Source organism: Talpa occidentalis, unplaced genomic scaffold (assembly GCF_014898055.3).
Source record: "Talpa occidentalis isolate TD23 unplaced genomic scaffold, MPIMG_talOcc4v2.1 talOcc4.6, whole genome shotgun sequence".
NCBI lineage: Eukaryota > Metazoa > Chordata > Mammalia > Eulipotyphla > Talpidae > Talpa > Talpa occidentalis.
The window spans coordinates 39414140-39428001 of NW_023604972.1; the positions used below are offsets into that span (position 1 = coordinate 39414140).

The following is a 13862-nucleotide window of genomic DNA, read 5'->3' on the forward strand; positions in this document are numbered from 1 at the left end:
AAATCAAGCAATGGGTCAGGAAAAAGACAAAACTTGCAAGCTAACCATAGATCTAAATCATCAGCAGGGAGATGAAGGGAGAGGGGTCCAAACAGGGGAGGGAAGAGCACAAAGGACTATAGGGATGGATCATGGATGCTGCAGTGGTGGGAGAATTACAGGGGCTACACCTGATGGGAGAAAATAAATACTATCCCAAAAAGAACACTGATGTAAGAGAAGAAATACATTTATTGAAAAATAAAATATTTTGAACTAAAAATTTTTAAATAAAATGATTTAAAATCTCAGATTCATTTTAAACATGCTCAAAATATACATTATTTTTTAGAAAAATACACTTGGAGAATTTTTAAATCTAATTGTGATATTGTCTTTAAATTGCCTTATAGTTTTCCTTCACAAATATATTCTATGTTGTATAATTACTTGAAATTATTATCAACCCAAAATTGATCTCTTTCTGTTTTCAATAACATAGACAGATCAGTTATAAACTAAAATGGATTTCTCTTCCAAAAATAAGGGTGAGGATTGGAGAAATAAGTGGACCTGAAAATATCAAAAGGTCTAAATAAATCAGTGAGACAAGTTTCCCTAAAGTATGACATGAGTTGTTTGGGAGGTTGTAAATATATTTAAGTCCATTTTGACTAGTGAGAGAGTGACAATTCCTTTAAATGGATGAAGTCATCCTCATTATCTACCCATAAAAAAGGGTGTAGGCATCTTGAAACCATTTGACTTTCCTCTTCAAAAAATGGTAAAAGAACCTCCTGCTTTTACCAAGGCTAGTTTCTATTAAAGGCATGTGTGAACAGTGCCACTGGCTAGGACTTAAGAGTTTTTGTCTGTTGAGAGTTTAAAAATAAAAGCTTTCCTTCATATGATAGTGAAGCCTCAGGGGGAAAAATGGTGTGCTCCTGATCTCCTGAAGCAATAGTGTGTCTATGTATGTCTGTGTATGTAAACTGTCACAGCTGAGTTCCCAAAGTTAAAGCTGCTAAAGCTGAAGCAGAGAACTCCTAAAAGGTTGTGAGTGGCCAGTCTGCAGTACCAAGGGCAATGAGACAGAGTGGCATGTCTCACCAAGAGTCCACACACCTGCCTGGATCACACAAGCCTGCAGGGGTTCTTGAACAAGGCATTTGGAAGAGAAAGCTTCAGGAGTGATAACTTCGATATTTTCTTTATAAAGTGATGATGGGTGATTATAAGAAGATGGAAAGATTGATTTAAAAAAATAACAAACAGAAGTGGCTGAATTTTCTTCTTGATTGTATATGTATAGACTTACTATACATATAATAGTCTTTCCATTAAAATAATTTATGATATTATAGGAAAGATGGCACTAACTGCACAATATGAGAAAATATGCAGTAAGAACCATATAAGTAATCTAAATCAATTATAGATATTGAGAGAAGGGAGAGAGGAAGAACATGATGGGCATATAGCAAGCATGTCAGGGGGCAGGGCAGGGCTCATTCTAAGTGCCACAAAGGATAAACTGCTAAAACTAGACTCTTCACAAGCGCTGAAATCAGTGACAACTCACAACAGCCCTTGATCTTACTTGCGGAAGCAGTGAGCAGCTGTCAGCAACCACGTGTTACTTATGAGGCTGGCTCCACACTGATGACCTGCCCCGATGAGCTGAAGGCTGGCTTGCCAGGGCCACTCCCCTTCTAGAGCTGTTTCCTGTCCTTGGACGATCCTTTCAGTAGAAGATGATGCTGGTAATGGCATGTTTGAAGATGTCATCCTTATTCCACAGCCTGGCATAGAAATAATGTGACTTTGTTTTAATGCAATGGAGGAGGACAATGTATACCTTTTATACACTGAGTGCAAATACTTCAACAAACCATTTTGTTTATTACTCTTCCTAAGCACTCCATCTTGGAAGTGAGAATGTATACAATTCTAATGTATAGAATTCATAGGAAATTTTTCCTTTTTTTTTAAGATTTATTAATTTATTTATACAAGCACTGGATACAGTCAGAAGCACAGGAGGGTGAGAGAATTCACCAGAGCGGGGAGCAGAGCAGGCAAACTGATGAAGTACACTGCTGAGGGGAGCAGCGAGTGGCAGGAGAGGTCTGCGCGCCATGTGGGACCATCCTCCGGTGGCCGGGGAGCAGCCGGGGATCAAACCGGCGCTGCAGAGGCTGCGGGCAGCTTTGCAACCCAGCGCTCAACCGCTGCGCCACTGGGGAGGCCCCATAGGAAATTTTTTAACCCAATAATTCTAGAAGAATTTAAGATAAAGGTAATGGGAAGGGGTGGGCAGAAAATGTACATGCCAAATATTTTTATCAAAACTGCAAGTAAGAATTTTAATAGGAAAAAATCCTATCATTTTAAAACTTTATCTTGAATTATTAGTGAATATTAAAAGAGAAATATTTAAAAAGAATGTTAAAATAGAGTGTTAGAAATATAGTTACATATTTGGTAACATCAAGAATACTTTGTGTTTAATTTTACTGTGTTCCATAAAGCATAAAACTTAAATTGTATTTAGTGTAAATTTATAAATTTATTTTTTTAATATATTAAGCAATAAAAGCACTAAATGTTTGGTTTACAAAAACACAAAAAGACAGAGGTAGAGGAGAAAGGAGAGAACACAGCAGGGAGTGAGCACAGTGGGCTGTGGTTGAGAACTGGGATTCTCAGTTTTGGGTGTAGTGTGAAAAACACTTGAAGGATATCCTTTACCTCTAAATTATATACCATGGTATAAACTAATGTTTCACCTTAATAAAAGTGAACAAATAGTTTTTAAGAAGTTTGAAAATGAAAAAAATACAAAATGAGCTAAAGAAACCTTGTAAGTTCTATTTCTAACTTTCTTTGTGGCTTTTTTCATTATCTTTACTATGAAATAGTTAATTGTGGGTTTTGGAACTTACGGCTGTTGACTAGATTCCTCATCTTTTTGCTGTCGATAGCTGGAATAAACAAAACATTAAATGTTTGGTTTACAAAATGAATTAATTGGTAGAAGAACATGTTCCTATTTTCATGTGATTTTAAAATAGTCATTATCTGAATGTTTATTATCTAAAGCATCCATATTTCAAGGGAGCATGATATTTTATTCCACACTGATACACACTCTAGATTCTTAAAGTGGGAAAATACATTGACCTAAATTTTTTTGCAAAATAAAGAGGATCATGACGGAACCACAAAGATAATGAAAGAACTCACATGTGAGTGTAAATGATGATTTGTTTATAGTCAAAGGCATCTGTTTTGTCTTCAGACTTTGATATAAAGTTTTTTCAATTTTTTTCTTGATTCTCTCCGCACTACTAGAAGATGGGTATTGAAACATGAGCACCATAACAATGTTCACACCGTGTTCATCTGGACTGAAGTGAAAAATGCAGAGAAATAGAGAATAAAATTGGTTCTCTAATCATTAACTCTTTTTATCTATTAAGATTCACACTAAATTTAGAGGAAAAAACCATTTGGCATATGCATACATTGGATTTCTAAAATTATCTTCAGGTATACTGGCTAAGATACAAGGCTGTCTACAAGATAGTCTACAGGAGGTTTTGAGAGGAGGCAATGTGTGTGAAATTATACCTTTCATGTATTTAAATGATTTACTTTTTAATATACTGTCGGTCCAAGTTGTACCCATTGTCATGATTCTCCAGTAGTGCTATAGCAGAGACAACACTCTGTTCATCAAACCCAGTTGTCTTTGCCTCCTGGGAAGAGAGCTAGATTTCAATGCCTAGCCTCCATTACCATTTATTGAAACTCTCTAGTGATTTCCTGGCAATGGAATGTCCTTCATTCACATCCCAGACCCCGAAAGCTTCCCATACCATCCTCCATGCTTTTACTCTCCCTTATTTGCTAACCAGATGTAGCAGTTCTACAATCTTTATTCCACAGTCCTCAACAACACCCACATCCCTGGTTACCACCTCTGACCCTTTTGGACTGTAGCATGGAAATGAAATAAACCTTTATTCAGTTAAGTCATTGATGTTATGGGGTTTGGTACTCAATGTGTGTTTGAAAAGTAGATGATTAAAGAAAGCAGTTATATAAGGAAACTATTTGATAAGATATTAAAATATATAAATGTATACTATAACATGTAGATCTTGAAAGTTTCTGGTTGTTTTTTTGAGAGTAACTTTAATTTGGATGATACAAACAGAGAAAAAAGGAAGGAAGAGAGCGAGAACAGAAGGGAGGATGGGAGGGAAAATATGAAAGGAGGAAATAAAAGCAGGGAGGTAGAGAGGGAAATAAAAGGCATGTCCTTCCTAACCACATGTACATGTACTTTACCATCAAGAAGTGAAGGAAACAAATAAGTATATGTATATATGTATGCATGTGTGGGTGTGTATATATATATATACACACACACATATATATACATGTATATTTGTATATTGATTGATAGCTAGAAAAAATTAGTATTTTCATCAAAATAGGTAAAAAAACAAGATATATTTGAAAATGCCAAGTCATTTGAATATCTCATAAAATGCAATCCTAAATGAATAGATTCCAGTAATTCTAGTCTCTGACAACAAGTGTATATTCAATTTACATGTATTGTCTTTCCTCAGAGCATAAAATTGGAAAGGCATCAAAATGATAATAAAATGCAATAACATTAAGAAAAATATTGCAGAGAAAGTAACAGTCTGATTGTTGGGTGCATTTAGAATAAGGACAGTGAAAAAGAACTGATCTAAACTCCACTTAGCCCCTAGTTTAAGGGGCAAGGTATATCAGCAACAGCACTCTCTCTCTTCTCTCCCTTCTCCTGGAGAATACCTTTTTTTTTTTTTTTTTTAGATCTACCAGCCGACATTGTCTCTTGTTGCAGAGTACTTTATATCTTTCTATTTCAAACGAGAATACTGGGAAATAGGCAGTATAGACTGGACTGCTTAGGTTTGCAAAATCTTTATGTTCTTGCAAAGGTTTACTCAGTGGAGGTTAGTGGTTGTGTTGATCAAATGGTTCTTAAAGATAATGGTTTGATGTTGCAAACCAAGTTTTCATACCTTATTCTGACAACATGAGATTTGATAAACCGACCCCCTCCAGTAGTATCATGTCGAAATATCCTAGACATCTGATTAGAAAAATTAAAAATAAGAAACATTAGTCTTAAGAAAAAATGTTACTCCTCATCTTACCTACAGAGTTGAGGCAAAGACAAGGATTTTACTTTATTCCTAGATATGTGAAACGGTTTAGCATACCTGGCAAGAAAGTCAAGTTCTAATCCCTGAGAACTAAACAAACTTAACAAAATTGTTAAAATGGGATAAAACAATATCTACTTCACAGATGTTATTTTGAGGATAAAATGAAATAATGCATATCAAACATTTCACACCTCACCTGGCATATAGCAAACTATTAATAATGTTCAATTTGGTTATGGTCAAGTGAATTAGGATATCTGTGTTTTTTAATTTATTTTTTTAATTGATGTAACATTAGTTTACATTATTGTTGGTATTTTGGAAGTATCAGATTTCCCCGCTTGCCTAAAGGCAGCATCCTCACCTTTAAGAAAACCTATCCACCCTAAGTTTGCCTTATTCTCAAATATGGAACCTATTCCACTATTGATATCAATTTGTTTATTATTACCACATTACTAGAGCATTCAACATAATATGTAACAACCTTTGTCATGTGACACCAACACCCTTACTTGTAGCCACCTTTCTGTGGCAGGCGAATAACTGGAACTTCGGAATAGGTTTCACTACACTCCACACCATCAGCATTTTATTACTTAGCATTTCCAGCCTGAGCAATTGAAGGATTTTGATTGATTAATGAACTGACTTGCTAAAGGGATCTGCATTTGTGTCAAAAAGCACTAGGTTGAATTTCAGAAGTCAGAAATTACATGTCTGTATAATTTACATATGTCCTATTTCCATGGTAAATTTCGCCCTAAAATGGCTACATTCCTGAGGAAAAGGGAACATTGCCTCCCTTTCTGCAAGATCCTTCCCTCTGCCTGACTACCCTAAACTAGCAACAATGTTCATAGAGTTTACCTCCCAAATATTAAATCTACATCCCTTCCTCAATCCTACCACAATAGTCTAAAATCATTTTTTTTCTTTTTGCATGTGGCAGTCCAAATTTTCCCAACACCAAAGGCATTCTTCAAAGAAATAGAACAAATATTACTGAAATTCATAAGAAATCACAAAAGAACCTAAAAAGACAAAACTGCTGAATGAAAAGGAAAAAAATCAAAGCATCATGCTTACAGACTTTAAACTGTATTATAAAGCCATAATAATTAAAACAGCATGGTACTACAACAAAAACAGATAATCGAAACAATGGAATCGAATTGAGAGCCCAGAAATAAAGCCACACACTATGGACAACTAATATTTTACATATGTGCCTAAGCCTTTGTAGTAGTCCCCTCACTGATACACTATGTGATTCTGAATGAGAAAGTTAGGAACTGAGTGCCCCAAACCCAAACCTATTTATCAATCTGAACAATCAGTGGGAACCAGGAGGGTGTCTCCCACCCCAAGCCCAGGTTCCCTAAGCCCATTTATCAGTCTCATTGAAAAACAATAAGTTGGAACCAGGAGGGAGTTCCTCCAAGACCAGGTGGCCTAAGTCCATTTATCATTCTGACTGGAGAATAATAATGGACCAGAATTGTCCACTCCCAACTCAATTAAAAATGGAATGTTCAGAACACCAACACAATAACACAATAGGAATAGGCCAAAGCTGGTTCCAGAAAGTAGGCCAGGTAATGTGGGAAGACTCAGTGGGCTTCAGTAGACTGGGAGACCCTGCAGGCCCAGCCAATCTGTGAAAGACACAATGTAGGGACACTCAACAGCCCAACCCCCACTCCCTGTCCATTATACCTATATAAACTGCTTTTCAGGTCCTCAGTGGCTACCCATTTGGGACACCTCTGTGCTCAGAGAGGTTTCCTGTCCTTCCACTTATCTATCAATAAATCTCTTGCTTTTCTGTAACTTTGGTTTCCACATTGAATTCTTTCATCGTCAACGATAAGAACCAAGAGAGAGCCTGCCTGAGGTCCTTGGACTCCAGGCCTGCTCCCCAAACCCCAATTCTAGCCTACTTCATCTTTCCTCCTCTGAGCTGTTCCCCGACAATGCTAGCCACCATGATGACATCCCAAACCTGCAAATGTAAATATATTAGACTTCAGCTTCTAACATATCTCCCGCAGTTTGAATTTCACAATATTAACCCTCTATTGGCCCTTGCCTCACCCCCACCTTCTAAACATATTTCCTTACCTACTGAATCATCTACATTTTCCTAATCTCACTAGACTGATTCACACCTTCATGACTCCACACAGTCATTTCCCTCTTCTTAGAATACTTCCTTTTCCTCAGGCAAATTTCTTCAGTGAAAACTGTCATTCTTCAGAAATGCCACTAACAAGTTATATTTGACTTCCTCCCCTCAAAATTGAACTCTTTGAGTCTTCCAGCATCTTGCATGTGATTCTCTTTTACAGTTATCACATGGATTTAGAGCTGTGTTTTTTGCATCCTAGACTGTGAGCTGTGTGATAGTAGTGAGTGTATCTGATTCAACTTTTATCTTTTACATTTGGTACACTGCCTGGCCCCCAGTAAACATGTAATGCATATTTGATGAATAAATCCATGAATAAATGAGTAAATGAATTAAGAATAAACAATCTAGTGAAAGGAAGAGATAAAACACATTCTTTGTTTTATGAGGGAATCATGGTGCTAGTATAAGTGGAAATTCATGGAACTCTAAAGCAAGGTAGGACTCAGGAGACCCAGTGGTCATCCTACTCCCATGGCAGGTCATACCTGTGGTTTGGCTCATTTCTGAGTTAAATCATTTAGGATTGATTTTATTAAGTTCAGTCTGGTTTCCATCTCTCAGGGAACAGGGAGAAAATCAGATGTTGATGTCTCTAGTATTTTGTTTTATTTTCTCGTTATTGGGTGGGCATATCTGTATAATTTATATTAGGGTAGTGTTTAAAAATTTATTTAGAGGGCATCCCTGGTGGCACAAGGGGTTAAGCACAGCACTGTGAAGCTGTCCGCAGACTCTGCAGCACATGTTTGATCCCCAGCCTGCCAGGGAGATACCCACATGGCGCGGCAGACCTCTCCTGTCACACCCACTGCTCCCCTCAGCAGTGTATTTCAGTCAGTCTGCCTGTTCTGCTCCCTAATCTGTCTCTGGTGAATCCTCTCACCCTCCCACACCTCTGTCCTATACCCCAGTTCTTGTATGTATAAATAAATGAATCTTTAAAAAAATATTTGAATAAGATTAAAATATTAAAAAATTATTTAGAATATTTTTACACTTTATTTTTATGTTTGTTGAGGTATGTTTATTGGAGTAAAGTTGGTTGACTTTACTCTGTAGCTGCTTTGGAGGCTATAGATTTAAACCTCCACAAATACATGTTTTCATACCCTGCCTAACACTTGTGTTCTAAAATCCTCCACCATGTTCTATTACATCCCCTCTCTCCCCAATTCCCACCCTGCCACCATAACCTTCTGGTTGCCTCTTTTTTACAGTCAGATGTTAAGAGTTTATCATTGGTTTGTTTTTGACTTATCCTGTCTTTTGTTTCTCTAGATTACATGTATAAGTTAAACCATCCAGTATTTGTCTTCTGACTCATCTCACCTAGAACTATCCTCTCCAGTTGCTCAGAGTGGTCATAAATAGCAAGAGATCATCTTCTTTTTATAGCTGAGTAGTATTCCATTACATATACCACATTTTCCTGATTCACTCCTCTGTCTTTAGGCTCTAAGGTTGTTCCCATAACTTAGCTCTTGTAAATAGAGCTGTAGTGAACATAGGAGTTCATATATCCCTTCAAATTAATAATTTATATTCTTTGAGTAGATAATCTAGATGTGGAATTGCTGGTTCATATGGTAGGCTGAGATTTAATATTTTGAGGAATCTCCATACTGTTTTCCATAGAGACTGAACCAGTCTGCATTCCCACCAGTGTATACAAGGCTTCCTTCTTCCCCACATCCTCCTCAACACTTATTGTTTCTGGTGCAATTCTCGTGGATATAAGATAGTATCTCTTTATGGTTTTCAGCTCTGGTGTTATATAAATCTTTAAAAAAATAAAAATAAATAAAAATAGGTAGATTCTGGTACAGCACAATCTTGGTGTGCCCATTAATTATAGCTAACATGGATCAAGTCCATACTGCATGGTAGGCATTGAACCAATTAATTTGGTTAAGCCTCATCGCACCTTAGTGAAGAAAATACTTTTATCAGTCTCATTTTATAGATGAGAAACTGGGGTTCAGGATAGTTAAGTAAACTTTTTTTTAAAGATTTATTTATTTATTTATACAAGCACTGGGTACAGTCAGAAGCATGGGAGGGTGAGAGAATTCACCAGAGCCAGAGGGGAGAGCAGAGCAGGCAGACTGACAAAGTACTCTGCTGAGGGGAGCAGCGGTGACAGGAGAGGTCTGCACACCATGTGGGACCCTTGCCTGGTGGCCGGGGATCTAGCTGGTGCTGCAGAGCCTGCGGGCAGCTTTGCAACCCAGCGCTCAACCGCTGCTCCACCAGGGAGGCTCTAAGTAAACTTTCTTAAGGTGACATGAGAAGTGATGGTCCTGACATATTAACTCAGGAATATGGTTTTAGATCTTGTGTTCTAAATATCTGGATGACAACATATCTGGCACTGACAATCTTGAGCTAGTTATGTACTAGATGACAGATGTCCAGGATGGTGTGGGCAAGAAATTCTTAAAATATGCCATAAGTAGATCATTTAATCCCTAAATCTAAATAAATCTGATAAAACATATCCTCTTGTGAGGTTGCTTTTTTCCCTGCTACTTAGTTTAATAGGACTAAGGAAACTTTTCCTTTTCCACATCTAATCATTGTTGTAAGCAATTACTGAAGAAGTTTAGCTGATGCTTTCCTGAGATATTCAGTATCTCAGTAATATTAAATTTAGTCCAAATTATAAAAAGTAATTATCGCCTTCCCTTTTTGTGGTCCAAGGTTAAGAATAGATTATTTTATTAGAGATTATTGCATTTAAGACAAGATAGTTTTTCAGTTCATATTAAGATGGAAAAACTAGTTCACCTTAAAATTAGATAGCAATTGTCATTAGTTTGAACTTCAGCATTAAAAAAGTTTTGGAAAGAAAATGTATAGCTCTAATAATAGTATATACAGTTACTGTCTTTGACAAGTTTGAGCTTGCACTTTCCCTCTGGCTGGGAACTGCCTGCAGATTAAGTCCTCATGAAAAATAAGTAGTTACTGGATGCCAACTAGGGAATCCCTTTCTAGGTCCACCCATGAAAATAAATCAAGCAACTTATGTAGATTTCCTGCTGCTGTCAGGAGAACATGTACCAGCAGAGGGCAAATACACCAGCAAAGCAAATCCCTTAGCCATTCCCTCTCCAAGAAAGCTTTCTGCTTCTCAAAAGGATTTTTCCTTCCTCTGAACTCCTGAAATCTTAATGGTTTGACACATACATTTGACAGTCATATTATGCACTGTGGCAGCTCTCATGTCAAATCATCTTATTACTTAAATGTTCAGTTTATACTCTTTTCCATATAAAAACCATATTACAAATCCCAATAAAGGAGGACAGTACTATATAAATTTGGAATTTTTCACAGCCTGACAGTCTCCTTCCTCCATCACCTTTTCTCCCCTCTCTTCTTACCTTCTTTACCTTCTTTCATATTTAACTATTTAATTGGACTTCTGTGACTTTCATTTATGGAATGAAGAAGACAATTTACAGAGCAATGAAAGAAAGGGCAGCAGAGTCAAGATCATGCCTCAGATGATCTGGAGGCCTAAGCCAATGAACAGTTTTTATCTATAATCACCAGCAGCAAATAAAATTGTTCTTTCTTAAGAAGCTGAATTCACTTAAATGATGATGAATTGTGATGAAAGAGAATTGTACCAGTATTTGTTCCCTACTGAAACTGCATATGTTGGGCAGGTGTGCCCAACTCCCAGTTTCTATAAGTGCTCACTGGTAACAGCTCACAGGTGCACTTTTCCTGGGGCCTGCCCTCGTCTGACCTGAACACCTCACCCAGTGCTATCTGGGAGCCTACCTCCACCTTCCTTGAGAAGCTCTTGTTGATATAACACAAACAACCCAGCCCTCTTAACTCTGGGCAGAACTACTTCTGTGATGAAATTTAGACTCCACATCTCCCAGAGAAATCAGACTGGGGCTGCAATTATGAAACCACACTTTTGTCTAGTTTTGTCCTCTGTCCTTTCTTCTTGCCCTCACTTCCTTACAATTGTGTGTGTGTGCGCGCGCGCATGTGCGTGTGAGGTGAGAGAGAGAGAGAGAGAAAGCTGTTGGTTAATAAACCTACTTAGTCAATAACAACCTTCACAGATGCTACTTCTTGTGATCCAACTTATGTCAGAATAAATTAGTTGGGGCTAGAGAATGCTCTGCTAAGCATCTATTTCACTGAGTCCATTCTTTGGAAGATATTTTTCAATTTGAAAGTGCAATTTTTTTAGCATGTAACCAGGAAAAGAGTTAATAAATTTAAAATGTTTTTAGAGATAATAGTTTGTTTCCAAAGGTGATTTTTTATTGTATATAATATAGTATAGTTTCCTTACAATAGGAAAAAAAATTTAAAGACATACTTTAAATTTAGTTGTTAAAACTTTAGAACATAAAGTTCACAGTAAAAAGTGGCGTGATAGAAAAATGTTATATTTAAAGATATTTTATTTTGCAATGAAAAATTTCTCCTGCTTTTTGTGAATTACTCACAGTGGCCACCCACTTTTCTATCTTATATACTTCCTACTTAACCTAATTGTGTTAATGAATAGCCATTTATCTGAGGTCAACTGATTATCTTTACAAATAATATTAAAAATAATCCTCCAGTTGAACACTATTTGCAATTCACATTGAAAGCTGATTACTGCATTTGTTCTGCCTATCAAAGCAAACAAACAAAACCAAGTCTAAAATCACTAGATACAAGAGAAATGTAAACATTACTGGGGGGAAAAGTGTCAATATTGCCAGCAAGTATTCTGATTTGAGGCAGTAATCCAAATTGCACATGATTAAATTACTTGCTTAAAACTCATAAACATTTTGGGCCTTCCTGGTGGTGCAGGGGTTAAAGTCTCAGCACTATCAAGCTGTCTCCAGCCAGCCAGCTAGCCTCTGTGGCATGAGTTTTGATTCCCAGCCAGGGAGCTGGTCCACATGGTGCAGCGGACCTCTCCTGTCTTGCCTACTGTTCCCCTCAACAGTTATGGTTGGTGGATCCACCTGTTCTGCTCCCCACTCTGTCTCTGGTGAATCTTCTCACCCACCCTTCCACCTCTGGCCTACATCCCGGTTCTTACCTGCATAAATAAAAAAAATAAATATTTAAAAGAAAAAGACGACAACAACAATGAAAAACATTTTTAGCCTGTTCAAAAAGTACACTCAAGATTTACACCTAGGAAGAAGCAAACTAAAACAAAATACAAAATATTAATGTTCCATATTTTGAAGCATTGTGGATAATAAATGATTCCTCCAGTAACACATGTCCAGTTCTGTTAACTCTTGTAGTGTAAATATCTTGAGGGTTTTTATTTCAATGTCATTTTTTAGATAATAAATTTGGTACCACATGTATAATCTAGGTTACTTTATAAACTAATGCTCATCAGTAGTTTGTGCTTCAAACTAATCTATTATTAAATGAAACAGATAAACATTCAAGATCTGTAGACCCTCAATAGTGAAAATTCAGCATAGTGTATGGGAATCATGAGAAATTTTCAGTCTTCATTGTGTAAATCATTTTCTTATCCAATAATAATTGTCATGTGATAAAGCAATAAATTTGGGATTACTCTATGCATTGGTTCCCAAATGAAAGCTAATTTATCATAGAAGATGTGGAAGCCAATTGATCACATCAGAACATCTATTCATATTTAATTATGTACAAACGAGTTTTTAGAACTCTGACCCTGAGGTATGGATCCTTTCAGGAGTGGATTAACTACTTAATGTCCCCAGTTGCAAAGTGGAGATGTCTGTGTTAGAATTATAACTAGTTCAGTGCTAGCCCTATAATAGGTACTATGTAGTTCCTCTCTGTATTACACTTAGTCACACTTCATTAATTTTAATATAATCAAACTAGAAATTCATAGCATGAAAACAATATTCTCTTGTTTTAATACTATATTAGTCACTTCTAAACTCTGCCAAATATCATGGAGAACATGTTAAAACACAAACCCAGGGCCTCCCCTCTGGCACAGCAGTTGAGTGCTGGGTTGCGAAGCTGCCCGCAGCCTCTGCAGTGCTGGTTCGATCCCCAGCCACCGGGAGAGGGTCCCACATGGTGCGCAGACCTCTCCTGCCACCCACTGCTCCCCTCAGCAGTGTACTTTGTCAGTCTGCCTGCTCTGCTCTCCACTCTGACTCTGGTGAATTCTCTCACCCTCCCGCACTTCTGACTGTACCCAGTGCTTGTATAAATAAATAAATAAATCTTTAAAAAAAAATAGTAATAGTCTTAAAAAAAAAATTGTTGAACCCAAAATTGGACTACCTAGTATATAAAACAAATATAAACTGAAAGAGATATTCAAGATCTGTAGATATTCATAATTTTTTATCAGCTACCTAAAACAAGCAAGACTTTGGGATGGTCTGAAGGGAAATCGTTTTCAATTTAAAAGTCTGTATTCAGATTATCCATTGAATTGAATTGAATTAGAT

The 13862-nt window shown here is 36.9% G+C and overlaps 1 protein-coding gene across 1 annotated transcript in view; it reads right to left on the minus strand.

The window, feature by feature from the left end:
• Positions 1 to 13862, minus strand: part of LOC119260824 (transmembrane protease serine 11F) — a 44573-nt gene that overhangs the window by 10275 nt on the left and 20436 nt on the right. The window contains exons 4-7 of the mRNA XM_037529914.1: positions 5067 to 5137; positions 3226 to 3389; positions 2925 to 2963; positions 1580 to 1781 (exon numbers count right to left, since the gene is read on the minus strand). Coding sequence (XP_037385811.1) covers positions 1580 to 1781; positions 2925 to 2963; positions 3226 to 3389; positions 5067 to 5137 — 476 coding nt within the window. The remainder of the gene's footprint in view (positions 1 to 1579; positions 1782 to 2924; positions 2964 to 3225; positions 3390 to 5066; positions 5138 to 13862) is intronic.